The following is an 18,337-nucleotide window of genomic DNA, read 5'->3' on the forward strand; positions in this document are numbered from 1 at the left end:
GACAAACCAAAGCCGTATCAGCGCTTTTTAAAAAAAAAAATTATTTTATTTTATTATTATTTTTTATTTTTATTTTTTAACTTACGTGTCTCCTGGTTCGTTGCATCGCCGGGTCCCGTCAAACCACTTCTGTCAGACGAAGGCAGACCTAAGATGCTGGCCCAGCGAAGAAGTTCTCTTCCCAGGACTTTCTTTTCCAGGTCCTCCTAATGGACGCTGGCTTGTCGACAATGCAGCACGTCTTCCTCCGTCAGTCAGATGGTGGGTATGAGGGTCCCGGGTTTCGGCACCAAAATGTTAGAGTGGTGCTCACTCTAACTTATTTTGCAAGAACCACTTAGAGACAAGTTAGTCGTTTTGGGCACCTGCAGGCGGAGAGTCCATTCGTCACTGTGCGTACAACAATGATCGAATGACGTCTGACTCTCGCTTCCCACAAGACCATCTTTATTAAGAGAAAAAGGGTGGGGGTGACCGTAGACTGAATAGACAAGTAAGAAAGGCCCTTGACCTCTAGATTAGCAGAGCAGGGGATGTTTTACGACATTGTGTAGGATGGAACAAGCTAGGTTATTTATTACTGGTTACACACCAACATAAGCATAAAACTAATCTACCAAGGTTATTCATTACTGGTTACATACATTCCAACATAATCATATGATCAAGATAGTTTTGGAAAACCCTGACAACACTGCTCCTCCTGAATCCGAGATTTGACCTCCCAACAGACCCTCCTCTCCAGAACCCCTGAATAGACCTTACCAGGGAGGCTGAGGAGTGAGATTCCTCTTTAGATGGAACACACCCTCCGGTCCCCCTTCTTAAAGATGGGAACCGCCACCCCAGTCTGCCAATCCAGAGGCACTGTCCCCGCAATACTGTAGAGGCGTGTCAGCCAGGACAGCCCCACAGCATCCTGTGGAATAATTGGACCCGTAACTGACAATGAGCCTGACGTCAGCACTGCATGTACTTCCGGAATCAGCAGCGACGTTTTTTTAAGTGTCACAGAGGACGAAGATTTCAATGGATTTAATGATTTGGAGTGACACGGATGGTTTGATAATCGTGTTATTTATGTTATAGTTATTTGAATAACTGTTTATATGTTACATCAGGCAAATTCTCAGTTCCTCGTTTATGTAACATTAGCATGCTATATTGTTTAGCCTGTTGTTGCCTATTCATGTCTGTTCTTGGTGTTGGATTAAGTCAAATAAAGTCCTCCCCAAGGGGATCTGCAACTCGCTTTTGTTGTTTATGTATTATACGCTCAGCAATTACATTCCACAACCACAATAATATTTTTGTACCATATTTTCTGGACTATAAGTTGCTCCGGAGTACAAATCACACCAGCCATAAAATGCATAATAAAGAAGAAAAAAACATACCTATGTTATAAGTAGTACCCCTATGTAGTAATATAGATTGTGTGTCTGGCCGTGAAAACCTTGTTTGTATTTGGGACGGGACTAGATAAGCAGAACTGCTTCAACCCGCATCCCTTTTCGACAGGTCATGTAAAACAAAATGTGAACTGAAGTTGTAGTGTTAGGGTTAGGGTGTGTTGTACTTGCCTAAATAAAAAAAATCTAATTTAAACAAAAAATAAAAAATGGCCGCATTGCTAAGTGGATTAGGTCCCTTAAATCCCCATTTAAGGCCCACATCCTAAACCAGGGGTGGGCAAACTTTTTGACTCGCGGGCCGGACTGGGTTCTAAATTTGGACCGGAGGGCCGAACCAGGAGCAGATGGACGTAGGCTTTGTGTGAAGTCATATAAGCGACCTGTAAAGGTCATTGCATAAAAGATTTTGGCCTTTAGTAGGTAGTAAAGCATGGATATTCCAAACAAGTTTTTTGAAAACAAATGCATTTATTAACAGCATTAAATTTTTTTTAATAATAATTCACTAAAAAACTGCTGATTCTCATAAAATACGACACTGTTATTATGAATAACAGTCTCCATCACTTCAGTGCCTGCAGGTCAGATTAATGAAAGATGTTTATCTTATGAGATCACATCAAACGGCAAACATTCTGACCAAATATATCATCTTGAAGAATCGGTGAAAGCATACATCCAAATAAAGTAATCAAAACAGCAACACGGTGAGGGGTATCTGAAAATCAGAGCAGAGTTTTAACTCACAATTACCTGGCAACAGAGGTGAGGAAACGGGAAACACTTCCTTTAAGTAAGCCTTAAGAACTTTACAGGTTAAGATTAGTCGCAAATAGGTGGTGCATCAATGTCCTTGAGCATCCTGCATTGTTTGAAAATGAGAATGGTCGCTAGTTTCAATCCCTGCTATGTGTACAAATCATATTCAAAATGCATTTTTTTACAATAAACTTGAGAGCCTCCCGTTCATTTTCAGTGGGAACAGTGTTGTTGGTCTCCCTTTTTTGCTAGTGCGTCATAGTCTGGAGTAAAATTTGTTGTGGCAATTCTTAGGAGAGATCCGAGGTGTTGGTCCGTTTACCTCGATCTGTGATGGGTTGATGTTGATGTGGCTGAACGTCACGTCGCGTACGTCGAGCCAAATTGGCCACTCTCTTTTAAACGCTCGGCACTGCTTTTCCTTGGGCGACTCATTTTAATGGAAGGATTCCAGGGGAAGGTTTGTGGGCGGCTTTAGCGCAAAACTGCATCTGAAAGCTCAGCGCGCGAATTACAAGAATGCAGATGTCACAGCCCACGATCTAAATTCGTGACTGATACGAATAGAGCGAGAGTGCGCCATGTCCGTACTACTGAGTACGTACACGCACTTGTGAGTGTGCACCAAGCTTTCTGACACGGCTTCCGGTAGTAAATGCGCAGGCGAGCGCTTCGCCATCTACTGGGGAAACGCAGTCATTGCAGGCAAAATGACAAAAAAAAAAATAGTTTAATAATACAATTTGTTCAGGGTCGGCGGGCCGGATTAAACGGTCCCGTGGGCCGGATGTGGCCCGCGGGCCGTAGTTTGCCCACCCCTGTCCTAAACGCACCACACCACACGACACTGGTCTGAACACATCATCACATCGGTACGAGGTTGAAAAAAAAACCATCTGAAAATCAGACTGCACCAAACTCAAAGAAATTAAACCGTTTCCACTTTATTCATTGTAATTGACATCACACTAACAGTCATTGCGTTGGTTTCTAGATGCACTGTTGTACGGAAGCTCAGATGAAAGGTTTTAACAACAGGCAGGTATACCGTAACTGTTAGTGAACTAATGGCCAAATCAGCCATTCAAAGTATTTATCTTACACACTCGCACGTACATACGCGCGGACACGCATCGCGCGCACACACGCACGCACGCACGCACACACACACACGCACATTAAGTGTGCCACCCACAAGACCCCGGACAAACATATGAATGGACTAGTGCTGCATTTGAGGAGAGTGACAAGTTGGACCTACCAAACGTCCAACTTGGAAAAGCGCACTACTTTGAAGTCGGGGGTAAGAGTTGCAAACTTGAAAAAAGACCCAGAGTTCACCGACAAACTACAATGTGAATCACTCAACAATGGCGACCACGTGGAGATGCAGTCCGTGAATGGCAAAATCTAAGTTACAACATAATTAACATATATTTAGCTTTATTTATAATACTAATTCAGTCATTGAAAATAAATGCACATGACAGAAAGGTGACAAAATGTGGTTTGTACTGACTACATGACAGCAGGTAAGAGGCATAGTTAGTCCATTCATATAAATGTCCGTGCACAGGACAGGACTGATTTTGGGGGATTTTCCTGTCAGGGGTCACGACAGCAAGTTACTAGCATGATTTGTTTGGCAAAGCTTTTGTGTAAGATTTACTAATGTCAACCATACCCTTTAATCAACATCAAATATGAAAGATTGCTTTAAAGAACAACTTCACCCAAGTACAAGGGTTCGTGTGTTTGTGGCGCAGCCAAAAATGTTTTAGATCACCAAAGAACCCGCCACTTAAATGCTGCAAAGTGTACTACTGTACTCGTTTTATGGGGCTCCTATCGGTCATGGTCTTTGTACATATCTTATAAGGCTCCTCTTGATCATGATCTATTACAATTATCATCAATTCTTTCCTTCTCTTTTCTCCTCTAGGTGTGGTTTTAAGGGGTGCGCTGACAGTGAATACAACCAGGGCAGCAGTGTAGTGTATCATGAATGAAGTGATCGCACTCCACACAAAATGCACTGCGACAGGATGGGCAGGTGAACATCTAGAAACAGAAGAGAAATACAACAAGTTTAAAATACTGCAACAAACATTTACAGATTTTAATGAGAAATAATATATATTATTATATGTATTAGTTGCATTATGTTTTCTGTATCATTTGTCAGTAATCTTAATGTAAGACCAAGATACGTACAAGTACATCCACTTGAAGTTTTGAAAGGATTTTTATAATGGGGAAAAAGAATGTCCAAAGCTAACCTAATGTGAACACTTCGGAAAGTTTTAGGTTTTGAAAAGGTGCTGATTAATGCGAAGGGCTATCTATTTAATACACATTTATGAAATAACTTAATCTGTTCTCGTGATTTTAGAGTGTCAATATTGAAAGAGAGTCTATCAATCCGTCAGTGATGACGTGCTCCTTCTCTGTCACACTGTCTGTATCAAACAGGTGCGGCACATAATCAGCCCCGCATGCGTTATAAATAATCCCAAGTCGAGATCCTACGTTCAACATACAAGGAGTAAATAATAAATCCAAGTCACGTTGAATGGAGGTCCAAGGAATAAATAAATTAAATTGAGACCTTGTCATCTACACTCAGACAGAGAGAGCTCGTCATTGACAACAACATTGAGAGAGCTTTTTTTTAATATTGACACTGCAAAATTGCGAGAATAACTCGTTGGAATCGGGTGTAGACAACACTGGGCATGCTGAACGAGGTGGCGTAGCAACGCAGTGACGGCAGCACTGTGATGGCGGCGCCTACAAGTTGGCAGGCAGCGGGCTTTGTTTTTGTGCAGCTGCTTTTCAATGACAGATTGACGCTGCAAAATTGGGAAAATAAATGTTGTCTACTGCCGGGACTGTGTGGATTTGGGGTACATCGAGGAATTAGGTGCTGTGGCAGCAATGGCGATGAGCTTGCTCGGCGGCCTGCCTGGTGTACAGTGAACTTTTTCTCTCATAAGTCACCTATTGAAAATATTAAAATCACCTAGTGAAAATAATATCACGTAGTGAGAGTAAAGTTTTCCATTCATAGGCAAGCAATCTGGCTATCCACTCAAGAGCAGGTAGGTGGAAGGGATCCTGTCAACTACATGACATCACTCGTTACAATATGGCGCCATTAAAGGTAGAGAGGGGGAGTATTTTGGCAAATACGAGACTACACACAAAAACGGGGACACCAAATATTGATCAAATCTTACATGATTGGTCAATTTCCTCAGCAGGACCTCAATGTGGAACCATTATTGCTTCCTTTCTCCAGCAAGACCTCCATGTGGGACCTCCATAGCTGCCCTGTAAGAGAGCCAGGGTCCGGACAGACAGCCGTTTCCGGCTTGGCAAACCTGTCCATCATTCTATTGCCTTGCCTTGCCTTCCCTGAAGTCAGTGTCCTCTCCACTATGTTTTTGTATTTTATTCTACCTTGTTTAGCACATCCTGCATTATTATTATTATTATGTACTTGTGACACGGGGGAAACTGTTGGCAGTCTTGTTGCGTCAATAAAATGGGTCTTGTGTCTTCACAAGATAAAATCACAAACACATGGCTAACTGTTGGAATAATTTAAGTAAAGCCTTGTCATTTACAAGTTTAGGACTTCCCTGGTATTTAAATTCTTCCTCTTTAGCGACAGAGATGTCTTTTGTTCCCTGTCAACCATATGTCTCCTTACTGTCTTTTTGTTATGTGTGTCTGTTTTTGTTCCTGTAAGAGGTCTTCACCAACAGTGAGCAGAGCATATTTGCATAGGCGAAGTGTTCTGATTTGGTTCACAGATTGTTGTTGGTCAGAACTGTTTTTCCTTGTCAAGCGTTATATACAGTTTGAAGTAGTTGCGTACAAGTTACCCCATATTTACTCAATGTTTGTTTAAGTCAGTGCTTCTCAAATAGTGGGGCCCGTGTGACCCTGGGGAACAGGCTTTTTTTTTGGCAGTACTAGAATAAAGTGTAATTGTGCATCTGCTACAGCAGGCGGCAGTGGCGCTCTCATTGTTACTTCTGTCCCGTTTGTGACAGTGCAACATTTTACGACTTACAAGACAAGTTAGGATAGTCACGGTGGGGAGTGGGGGGCGCGAATAGTTTTCTTCTTGCTGGGGGGGGGGGGGCGTAACAGAAAATAATTGAGAAGCACTGGTTTAAGTGTTTAGGACAAGTCACTCTTGTTATTGCGTGTTAATTTACTAAGTAGATAAAGTCTAGCAAAGGTCTAGTTGCATTGTTCCACAGGAAAGCGGCAATTGAAGTTATCTGATCTCACTCGCGGACGACTTGGCCGACAACTGGAGAAGAACAGCTGGACAAACTCTGCGGGGGTCACGGGCCGACAATGAAGTGCTAATTCACACCACACTACATTCTTTTGCTAATCAGCGTTGCTACAGATACAATCTCCCCTCTCTTTAGTGTAGCATCGCCTCTGTAACCAGGGCAACCAAAACATTAATTAGAGGAGCACGTGGAGGGAGAACTCAGAATTGATGGAGATTGTAACTGAGTTTCCTCTCTCTATCGTTCTCCTCGCGAGTAAACCTGTTCTGGTTCTTTTCTCCTCTTCCTTCCAGCGTGTGGTTAAATGTCTGATGGTATTTAGACCTGACATTTATTTGGTCCTTCGAGCCGGATGCCAATACACCTGAGGATTCCAGCGGGCGGCAGCGGAGATCCAGAAAGACTGCGCGTGGCAGGACCTCCCTAGGTGGGGTCCTGGAATCCTTTTCAAGGGCTGGCTGTCTGCTCCACCAGCTGGGATCCAAAGGTTGAAGGCAATCCGAGGTGCAGAGGTGAAGAGAACCAGAGGGTGAGTTTGGTTTTTTCTTTTAAAAGAATGAGCGGCCGAGGGCTCGTCGTGCCCTATAAAAGTCCTAGGACAGAACGGAAAGGTCCGTTCTAAAGGTACCAAAACGGAAAGGTCCGTTTAAATAAAAGTTACTCAACGGAGAAGTAACTAAACGAAAAGCTCCGTTTAAATAAAAGGACAGAGCTGTCAGACGGAGGAATCCGTTCAAAAGGGTTAGCGTAGTCCGCGGGAAACAGGAAGTTAAACCGAAAGTTACGCAATACTGTGTGATTTAGAGTTTGAATGGGAATACGTATCACTAGATATAGTATTCCATATTAAAGCAGTGGGGAACACATAACGTGGTTCTGTGGACGCAATAGGCAAGGACTCTCCACCAGAACGCTGGTAGAAGTGAGAATCACCACAGGGTTTTTTCGTTATCCCACTGGAAACACCCGACTTTAGAAACCCCTATGGTTCTACAGTTGGGACCAAATTGATTAAAATGGGGAACGGGAAGAGTAAAACTAATATCCGAGATACTCTAAAATGTAACGATTGGAAAATAATTGAAAGTCAGGATCCCGACCAACTTAGAAATTTCAATAAATGGGTTAAAAAATATAAACTTGAGGGAGAACTAGAAGAAGTACAAGAGCGGGAAGAGAAAACACATGCTACAAATTCAAAGCTAAAGGTCATAGCGAAGTTGTATCCGCAAATACATGACACACACAAAATTCAGGAATCACCCCCTCCTTATGGGTTGATGGACAAAGCTACTACGCAGATAAGCCCGCTAGAAATGGTTAGGTCAAAGGAAATCAGAGCAAATTATAAAGAAATAGGGAGAACAAAGCAAAATGATAATGAAACCTTTGATGAATATCGAGGGCGCATGACAGAAGTGTTTAAATTACACAGTGGACTGGTAGAAGATAATGCACCCCAAGGAGCTTATCAGCAACAATTAAAAAATGCCATCCATGTAGGATCCAAGCCTGCAATACAAATTAGGGTGATCAATAATCATATAGGAATGGACATCGGAACTTTGGAGGAATACATAAAACACGCTCTCCATGCGGAAAGAGTAGTAATAGACAAACAAAAACGAAAACAAATGAAAGCTTCAAAAGAGACTTTTCCGGTAGACCAGGAAAGTGACACTTTTTACTCAAATGCAGGCAGAGGACAGAAAGGCCAGAGAGGGCGAGCAATGTCTAACAGAGAAGGCTTTAGAGGCCGAGGAAGAGGAGTTGTGCAACCTCCAATAGAATGCTGGAGTTGCGGGGAAAACAGTCATATGGCACGTGACTGCACAAATGAACAAAGACAGTTATGACTAGGCCAAAATCAAATCATATTTCCATGTAATGAAGTGGGAACCTGGCTGCCAAAATTAAAGAGAAATTAGCTTAAATATACAGGAGACATTTGTGTTAAAAGGATAAAGTAATATAAAGAAACACTGAAGTCCAGATTTGCTAAATAGATGGAAAATAATTACAAATAGCTTCTAAAAGTGAAATAGAGAATAAATCAGAAAAGTAAGACAAACAAAAAGGCGTGTTAGTGGGATCGATGTGTGTTCTATTTGTTGTGTGTCATTCTTTTGTGCTGGTGTGTGTGTGCGTGTGCGCGCAAAGGATCTTCATGAATGGGTGTGAGTGAGATGTGTGTTCTATGGAAGAAATCAGTAATGGAGAATGTTCTGGAGGCTGTTGAGCAATAATAGGGAAATCGAGAAGTGGATGATGGTGTGTTTAAGTTGGTTGGAGAAACCAAGATGAGCAGTGTGTGGAAGTAGAGAAAATAAGACGTGTGTGGGAGGAAGTGACTAGAACGGTGGCTTGGTAGGACGAGAATAAGAGACGACAAATGTTGTGTAGAAGACAGTGAAAAATGTCGAATGTGATAATGATGAAGGGGGCAACAGAAAAGTTGGCCTGCCCTTTGAGAAGGTGAGACTGATAAGCGTGCCTGCGCTTGCGCGTAGCCGCGGGGCTGTCCGCATGGGCCCGTGCTATGCTCGTGTGGGCGGTGGGCCGGCATCATGATTGTTGCAGGAAATGGCCAGCCTGTGACCAATCAACATTGATGCTGCGCCCCCCCTCCTCGCACGAGGGGTGCTATGGCTGCGGACGAAGCAGGGAAAGTGTGAGTTTCTCAGAGAATGTTTGAATATTTGGAGCAGGGTGATGCTTAAGGAAGATGTGACAATGTTTGCATTAAGGATGAAAGGCACTGATGAAAAAAAAAAGTATAACCAAAACATCAAAGGAGGATGATGTTTGCGCAGCGTTGTTTGTTGGTATTCTTTGTGAGTTGTGTCTCTGCTGTTTTAGTGTTGTAGGTGTTATGTGTTAAAAGGGTGAAATTGGCTAATATAGGTGCAAAAAAGAATTTCCTACACTGTAGTCTATCTGATTTGCACCGCAAAACAAAAACGATTTTGTAAAAATAGGAAGTAAAAAAAAAGCAAGCAATTAGTTTATGGGCAGAAACTATATTAATGAAACTTAATTAAAAACTAGCATTAAGGGTAGGAATTAATGCCTAGCCTTCATGAAACAAAATTTGAGCGATGGAAAGAACTTGCTTTCTGGAATTGGATGAAGAAAAATTATAAAATTATGACATTTTGAAGCTAAATTTAAGCTAACTAGCAAAGGTCTAGTTGCATTGTTTCACAGGAAAGCGGCAATTGAAGTTATCTGAGCTCACTCGCGGACGACTCGGCCAACAACTGGAGAAGAACAGCTGAACAAACTCTGCGGGGGTCACGGGCCGACAATGAAGTGCTAATTCACACCACACTACATTCTTTTGCTAATCAGCGTTGCTACAGACACAATCTCCCCTCCCTTTAGTATAGCAACGCCTCTGTAACCAGGGCAACCAAAACATTAAATAGAGGAGCACGTGGAGGGAGAACTCAGAATTGATGGAGATTGTAACTGAGTTTCGTCTCTCTATCGTTCTCCTCGCGAGTAAACCTGTTCTGGTTCTTTTCTCCTCTTCCTTCCAGCGTGTGGTTAAATGTCTGATGGTATTTAGACCTGACACTAACAAGGGGTAAAGAACAAACTGATGGACAACTCAGAGGAGCCCTGATTTAAAAAAAACAATTGGACATCAGTCAAAGAAGTTGAAAAATACAGTCTGGAGAAGTTGTGGTCATAAATGAGAGTTGCAGAAATAGGTTGATTACAGTAATTGCATCAAAAGGTTGTGCAGTAAAATACTGCATTGAACAGTTAAGGGTACGAAGATGTGACTTTTGGCTTTTCCCTGTCAGGGAATCGCCACAGTTAAGTCCCTTGCATGATTTGCGGAGCACAGATTTTATTCCGCCATACCTGATGGAACCCAGCCTTTCTTATCCAGGAATTGGTGCGCTTACCAGGAACCAAACCTGCGTCATCCGCATAATAGGTAGTAGCATGTACTGACGGTGACACTAGAAGTGCTACTCATTAATATTAAGGCTCAGGATACATGGGTTAATTATCAAATGTGAATTATGCTATTGTCCTGAGGCAACTTCATAGCAACTACAAAAGAAATACAGAGCTGATATAATAAACAGGCAGCACTTACCCTTTTATCTTTTAATTCTCCTTGACAAGACTCACAGAATCTGAAATCAGAGCAGGATTAAGATTGATGTATTTTCACAAAATTCTACATAGCAGATTAAAAAGGTAAGAACAGTACAAAGCATAGACAATGACACTAAATGCATACCAATGTCGCAAAAAATCTACGGATCCGTTCAGTACGATGGAATGAAAAATGTGAAAAATGCTAGTGGAAGTTTATAGAACAAGATTGCTGATACGCTTATTTCACTGTCAAAGAGCCAACCAATCATCATGCAGAAACTGAGCATGCAGTCTATCCATCTGCTCTAGAGTCGCAATGTTGTCAATGATATATGCACACAGGGAGAGTGGGGTAATTTGCCAAGGGGCAAGTAGTGCCAATCCTGTTTTCCAGAAAACCATAGAAGAAGTTGGTCATGTGACCACCTATTTTTGAAGGATCATCCATTTCACTCATTCTGCAGAGAAGGGCGACACATGGCTTGAGAGGTAAGCACATTTAAGTTAAAAAACAATTGTTTGCCCTCAAAAGTAAAATTTCTATGATTAAGGTTTTTTGATTGCTGTGTTTGAACAATTATAAACAACTTTAAAAACAGTTCACACATGTTTTAGTGCTTTAGTAAGCTACAGCATGAGTCCATAGAGTTAGCATGATGCTTGCTCAAATGATGCATTTTTTTCAAAATGGTGGGGCTGGGGTAATTTGTGCCAAAGGGCCTGGGGTAAGTGTGCCACAAAAGAAACAGGCTGAAAAGAAGAAAATTAGTGAAAATAAGAAGGGGAGCCTGAAAGGGTCAAAGCAAAACAAATGCAAAAAGAAAGTGCTCCCCAGTAGCTCAGAAGAGAGTGACGTTCCGCTTCCACTTAGTGATGTCATTGAATAGTGAACGAATGGGTTCGAAATACAAAAAGTCCTGCCTAGCTACAAAAACAGATATGCTCAAACCTCATTGAATAAAGTACATAAGCAGACAAATATATTCACATATTAAAGCAAAAAAAGAAAGATTTTAAGCATATAATTATACCTACACACCAAATCAATGAAGCAGAAATAACTAGAAATGTTTGATAGGGGGTAATGACAAAGGTTTTTATAACTTTATGATCTGATATTTATTTCTGAGCACTTTGAAATAACGAATGTTTTTTGATATATTGCCTGAATAGCTTAATGACCCTTAAAGAACTGTTTTATGCTTGCCGGATGATTTTCTAAATCACAGACACTGCCAAAGTCGTCTAAAAATGTTCAGTACTTGATAGGGGTGTAACGATACATCGATATACATCGATTAATCGATATAATGCTCTACGATTTATTGCCATCGATGCTAAACGTAAACATCGATTTATATCGCCGTGTTTGACTTCGGACATTAGACGCGACTTTATTTTTAAATCCAGTTCATTGTTGCTTGCTTCCTCTTTCCGGGAGCAGGGAGCAGTGTGCGGCATTGTGTTGTGAGCAGAGCAGGCACGTGAAAGGGGAGTCGACAACTAGTACGCGGCTCCTGGGCTGGTGCTATGGATAGTGTCTAAAAAGACGAGGAAATTTGCTCCCCTTTAGGCTTCAAGTCATTCGTTTGGAAGCACTTTGGATTCCAAAGAAAAGATGGCTCAACCGACAAGACACGTGCAGTTTGTAAATCCTGCCATGTGGTGATCAAATATTCAGGGAGCACAAATCTCGCCGCACATTTAAAGAAAAAACACGACATCAAAGTTCAGTGTTAAAATAAGCACTTTGTATACTGCAATACTCTTGTGATTTCCTAAATAAAGAGTTTGCAGTACCTTGTTGATTTTGCGCATGAATTGTTATAAATCAGGATATTGTTTTATATTTTTTATTAAAAAAAAAAAAATCGATCGTAGAGCACTATATCGCGATATATCGTGAATGAATCGCAGCAGGCTTTAAGATATCGGCAAATATCGTATCGTAGTTCTTTGTATCAATATTATATCGTATCGTGACAAAACCCGCGATTTACACCCCTAGTACTTGATTGTACCTTATGTTTTGACTAATGCTAGACAGCAGTTTTCGATTACTACTGAACATTCTGGACAGAGGGAAATATTTTGCCTAAGAAAGAAAATATATGGTTGAAAGCATGATTAAACTAAGAATATGATGACGTAAGCAAGTACATGGAGTAACAAAAGAACGAACAAACAAAAACATGGTAAGTGGTGAATACAAACTTTGCATAGTCAGGGAACATTAATAAATTGATGATGTCACAGCCAAAAGCTCACATAATTCCGTACAAAATGACAATGCTCTTGAGCATGGTCGCACGAAAGGCCCAGCGCTGTATTGTACTTTCCTAAAAACAGAGCTTTCCTAACAAGAATTGTGATTGAACTCAATCAACGTGTGTACCGTAATCTTTGGACTATAAGTCGCTTTTTTTTCATAGTTTGGGTGGGGGGGCAACTTATACTCAGGAGCGACTTGTATATGTTTTTTTTCACAATTTTTTACTTGATCATTAACACATGACTTACTTACAAGTATATCTGTGTTATCTGTGTTTTTTTTCTCTTTCGAATTTCTCATGAGGGCTCGACACTAATGTGCACTAGTGTGGATCAGTTTCTGCCCGCAAACAGATTTCTCTCTTTTCCTCTCATTTTTATTTTTCAAAATTGTTTCTGTTTTACGGTGCAAATTGGATAGACCACAGTCTAGCAAATTTCTTTGCACACAAGTTTAGCCAATTTCATCATTTTAACACATACGCACACACATGCACAGCTCTCGCGTGCGAAAGGTGGGGGCCCGGCACCAATGATTCGTCACAGGCTGGGCATTTCCTGCAATCGATCATGAAGCTGGTTTCCCGTCCACGCACGCGAGGACAGCACATTCTAATTCTTTATTTATCTTTTAGAAGCAATTTGCATTTCTTTAACACTTGATTTGCAAATTTTAACTTTAGTGTAGACACACAATTTGATCTGTGGTCATTTGTCATTGGGCATACAAACAGCATTGTCATACTTCTTGTATGGACAGGAGCTCTAGTAATCTAAAAAATGTTCCACTAATCTGACAATAACATGTTTTGCTGTCATGGGGGAGGCTTCAGGTCCTTTAACTTTGGATACATGATTTGCATAGGAGCGGAAGCTCCTCTTGCCCCTTTGCTTGAGCTGCGGGTTGAGCTGCGGCCTTGCACCTGCGCACTGGGGCCTTATTGTGTTCTGGTCTGACAAACACTTGTGACCTCATCACTTCTCGTCTTTCTGTGTGTTGTCTCTTGGATTTGTTCTCTTTTCTCTTGTGAAGCTTTCAACCACACTCTACCACATTTCAATTCTCTCTCTATTCTTTCCTTTCTCAGTTACTTTTCTTCCCAGCCACACTCTCCTGCAAAACCACTTCTTCCACATTTCAACTTTTCTTCTACATACTTTTTCTTCCACTTCGGCATGTATCGCATACAATTAAGAAATCTACTCGCCATGTACTTCTCATCTCCTACAAGAGCCCCTTTATTTGGAGATTTGCAGTTTACATTTCCCATCTTCATTTGATATTTTAGTTTTTACAATTTCTTTTTCAATTTTCTTCTCTTTGAGGATCCTCAATGCAGGTTTAAATTGACCTTTCAACAAATTTCTTGCCTGTGTTATTTGCTAGTACTGCTCTTTAGTCAATTTATCCTACCAGTCATTTCAGGCAAACCGCATTGAAAAACAGTAAAAAAGAAATCTACGCCCTTCTTCAATTAAGAAAAAGAAGCTCTGTTTTTTCTCGCCCGTTGCTTCCACTGGAACTCGAACCCAAGCTGTTCATTGGCTCGGAAAAACAGACAAAGAAAAATCTACGCTCTTCTTTGATTAACAAAAAGGAAGCTCTGTGTTTCTTAGCACGTTCCTTCCACTAGGACTCTAACCCAAGCCAGATGCCATAACTTGGAAAAACAGACAAAGAAAAATCTACGCACTTCTTTGATGAACGAAAAAGAAGCCCTGCTTTTCTTAGCCTGTTCCTTCCACTGGGACTTGAACCCAAGCTATATCTCGTGCACTTTTCACTTTTACGCGTTTCACCACAACCTTTAATTGAGGGCTTTTACTTACTTGTCCCCTGGTCCTTTGCACTTCCGGATCCCGTCAATCCACTGTTGTCAGACAAAGTTAGATCTAAGATGCTGACCCAGCGTCGAATTTTCTTCCCAGGTCTTTCTTTTCCAGGTCCTCCTAATGGACGCTGGCTTGTCGACAATGCAGCACGGTGTCCTCCGTCCACCAGCAAAGGGTATGTGAGGCATCCGGGTCACGGCACCAAAATGTTAGAGTGGTGCTCACTCCAACTTATTTTGCAGGAACCACACAGGAGACAGTATGCCTTTTGAACACTTGCAAGTGGAGAGCTCGTTTGTCACTGTGCATACAGCGATGATCGAACGAAGTCTGACTTTGGATTCTAGCAAGAGAGTATTTATTGAGAGAAAGCAGGGTAGGGGTGAGAGTGGTCAGGATGGGGGTGAACCCCTGGCCTCTGGTCAAAGCATAGCAGGGGGTACTTTACGACGTTGGGGGAAACAGAACAACTTTGATTGCTTCCTCTGCAGCTGGTCAATCAGTTCAAAGGATCTTAGCACTTTGTTCTACTACTTTGTTAAGACAGGATACGTTTGGTTAATTATTACAGGTTACATTCCAACATAAGCATAGGATCAAACTAATCTATCAACCCTAACAACCGCCGAGTTGAGCTCGGCATACACCCACTCTGGTTTTGGCCGAACGAGGCCGCCTCACCTCAGAGAAAACCGCCACCACGATGCACAACCTGCGGAGTTCTGCAGACAAGCAAGGCACGTCAGAGTCTTCCTTGGGCGAGAGCACGTTCCAAGCGGCTGCACGGATCGGACGCCTCAGGTTCAACCGAGAGCTTCGCGATCCTGTGTGCGACTCGTCAGCACCACCGCAACGCGACATAGCACCCACACCAGCCTTGCTGCTCCGAGGTTTCCCCCCAATCAAGTTGCAGGGGTCCCTGAAGGCTTTGATCCGCCGCCTTCATGCATTTGACGTCAGAGGTACTCCCCCGGAGCGGGTTTGGAAATGGCTTTTGTTTTTTTGTTTTGAGAAATTTAGGGTATAGGTGGGGGTGCAAGCACCAGCCCCTGACGCTGGGGTGATAAAAGGCCCAGCTCTCTTTCCATTCCCGAGGAACCGCCCCAACCCACATGCATACAGTACAATCACAAATATTTACAAAAGTATATTTTACCAATGTGTATATTTTAGAAAATATGCAAGCTGTACAATATTAACAAGGCAGTTTAATATACAACAAAGATACATTCTCTACAAACGACAACTGAACATAACCATGTTCACAATAACCAAAGCATCATATAGATTTGGGAATTGGACCCACGCAAAAGGCACACCTTATTAAGAGGCGCACCTTCAGGTTTTTGAGAAACTTATAGCCTTTTAAGTGCGCCTTATGGTGCGGAAAATACGGTACTATGAATTATTGTGGGAAAATTTATTTTTTATGTTTGGAAATGTTATTTTTAAATGTTTATAATTATGTTTCAGCTCATCGAAGTAAAATTTTGAGGCATTGTAACCAGATGCATCAAATATAATAATCAAAAGACATACGTATGTGGAAGTTGATTTCATCTGCCCCAAATGTTTTTGTTCAAAAGGAACAATAAAGGCTAAATTTTCAAAGAATTTGAATTTTCTGTCAACTATTTCACTGTGGGCAGAATTATTATGCAAATTTTTGAGGATTAATTTTGTTTTTGAACAACTACAGTGCTCTCAGTCAACCAAAATGTTGCTAAACCTTAAACATGAATATTTAAGAGAGTCAAAGTGAGATTCTGTCTATCTTGGGAAACTTCCTGTGTGTGCACAATTATTAGGCAACTATTAGTGTGCAGAATTATTACGCAACTAAAGTAAAATCTGATATTTTCCCTATCGGGTTTCTATTCATTCGTTAAAGTGAGAATAAAAAACTAACAACTCGAAGTTTAGTGACCGCTATAGCTATCCTTCTTTTTAATAACAGTTATAAGACTTCCATCCATGGAGTTTGTCAGCTTCTTGATCTGTTGAAGATGAACTTTGTGTGCAGCAACAACCAAAGCCTCCCAGACATTGTTCACAAAGGTGTACGGTTTTCTTTCAGCATTAATCTCCCATTTAGGAAGGGCCCAAAAGTTCTCAAAAGAATCTAGGTCAGGTGAAGAAGGGGGCCACACCATTATTGTATCATCTTTAAGGCCTTTACTGGCAAGCCACACAGTGGAGTACTTTGATGCATGTGATGGAGTATTGTCCTGCATAAAAATCAAAGTCTTCTTGCAAGAAAAAAAACTTTTACCATAACACTTTTACTGTACCACTGCTTGAAGAAAGTGTCTTTAGAAAACTGGCAGTTGGTTAATTTGAATTGATTTTTGTTTTAATTTTAGAGTTAATTCTAAGTCCACCTTTAAGTCAAAAAGATCCAACCAGCTCATCTTAAATAATACCAGCCAATACCAGTGCTCCACCTTGCTGCTGTCTGATTTGAAGTGGAGCTCTGTGGCCGTTACTGATCCAGCCACGTGTCCAGGTGGTCTGTCAAGAGTCACTCATTTCATCAGTCAACAAGCTCTTTGTAAAATCTGTCTTCTAGTATTTCCTGGCCCAGTCTTGACGTTTAAACATGCATGTCTTGTTCAGTGGTGGTCAAGTGTCAAGCCTTCCGTACCTTGGCCATGTCTCTGAGCACTTAACACCTGGTACTTCTGGGCACTCCAGGTAGATTAAAGTTCTGGAATATGGTAGAACTGGAGGTTCATGGGTTCCTGGTAGCTTCATGTTTGAGTCTTCTCAAATTTGTGTCAGTTAATTTGCGTCTTTTTTTCCTTAACACGTTTCTTGCTACATTGTTGACTATGGGTCTGTGATCAGGCCCCAATATCTTAGCAATTTCAAGAGTGCTGCATCCCTCTAAAAGACATTTTACAATTTTTGATTTTTCAGTCACTTATTCTCTTTTTTTGTCCCATTTTGCTTGAGGAAAACAAGCTGCGTAATAATTATGCACACGGTGATATAGGGTGTTGATTTGCTGCTGCCCCACCATCCCTCATAACACAAATACACATCACTTGTTATGCTTGTATTGAGTAAACGTTCAAGCTTACACAGCATGAAGTTGGAAAATATGCATAAAAATAATCATACAGGCAAAATACTCACTTGCCTAATAATTCTGCACACAGTGGAGATCCATGGGACTACAGTATTTCAGGTATTTCATTATCCCGATTAGTGTGCATACACAGTGGGTCCAAAACACTATCCACATTTTGTTTATTTACAGCTTTAAGGATTACCATTTTGGCCCGAATATAAGATGATGTTTTTTGCATTGAAATAAGACTGGAAAGTGGGGGTCGTCTTATATTCAGGGTCTAGACATTATACCGATTTTCACGTGTGCGCAGCGGTAAATTAAAGGTTGCTGGTATCGACTGAGTATGTTGCTGTGATCGTGCGCGTCTTTGACACAAATTGAGTATATACATTTCATTGTTACTACTGTCCATTGTTGTACTGTTTGTCCAATCGCAGTTTGCTTTGTGTGGGCGCCGTTTGATTGACAGCTCCGGCGCGCTCCTTTAAGTTTCCCTCGCATCGGACAAGTAGCCGTTACGCAGCGGCACGGCGACTAATGGTTGCCAG

General features: G+C 41.4%; 1 protein-coding gene across 7 annotated transcripts in view; it reads right to left on the bottom strand.

Moving 5' to 3' along the window:
• Nucleotides 1-3,098: 3,098 nt before the first annotated feature.
• The window catches only part of gtf2h2 (general transcription factor IIH, polypeptide 2), a 122,708-nt gene continuing 107,469 nt past the window's right edge, over nucleotides 3,099-18,337 (bottom strand). For all 7 annotated transcript variants that reach the window (XM_061277660.1, XM_061277654.1, XM_061277657.1 and 4 more), the window contains 2 exons: nucleotides 10,605-10,644; nucleotides 3,099-4,235 (listed from right to left, as the gene is read on the bottom strand). In XM_061277660.1, coding sequence (XP_061133644.1) covers nucleotides 4,125-4,235; nucleotides 10,605-10,644 — 151 coding nt within the window. In that variant the 3' untranslated portion in view covers nucleotides 3,099-4,124. The remainder of the gene's footprint in view (nucleotides 4,236-10,604; nucleotides 10,645-18,337) is intronic.

The sequence above is a fragment of the Syngnathus typhle genome, linkage group LG5 (assembly GCF_033458585.1).
Source record: "Syngnathus typhle isolate RoL2023-S1 ecotype Sweden linkage group LG5, RoL_Styp_1.0, whole genome shotgun sequence".
Taxonomy (NCBI): Eukaryota; Metazoa; Chordata; class Actinopteri; order Syngnathiformes; family Syngnathidae; genus Syngnathus; species Syngnathus typhle.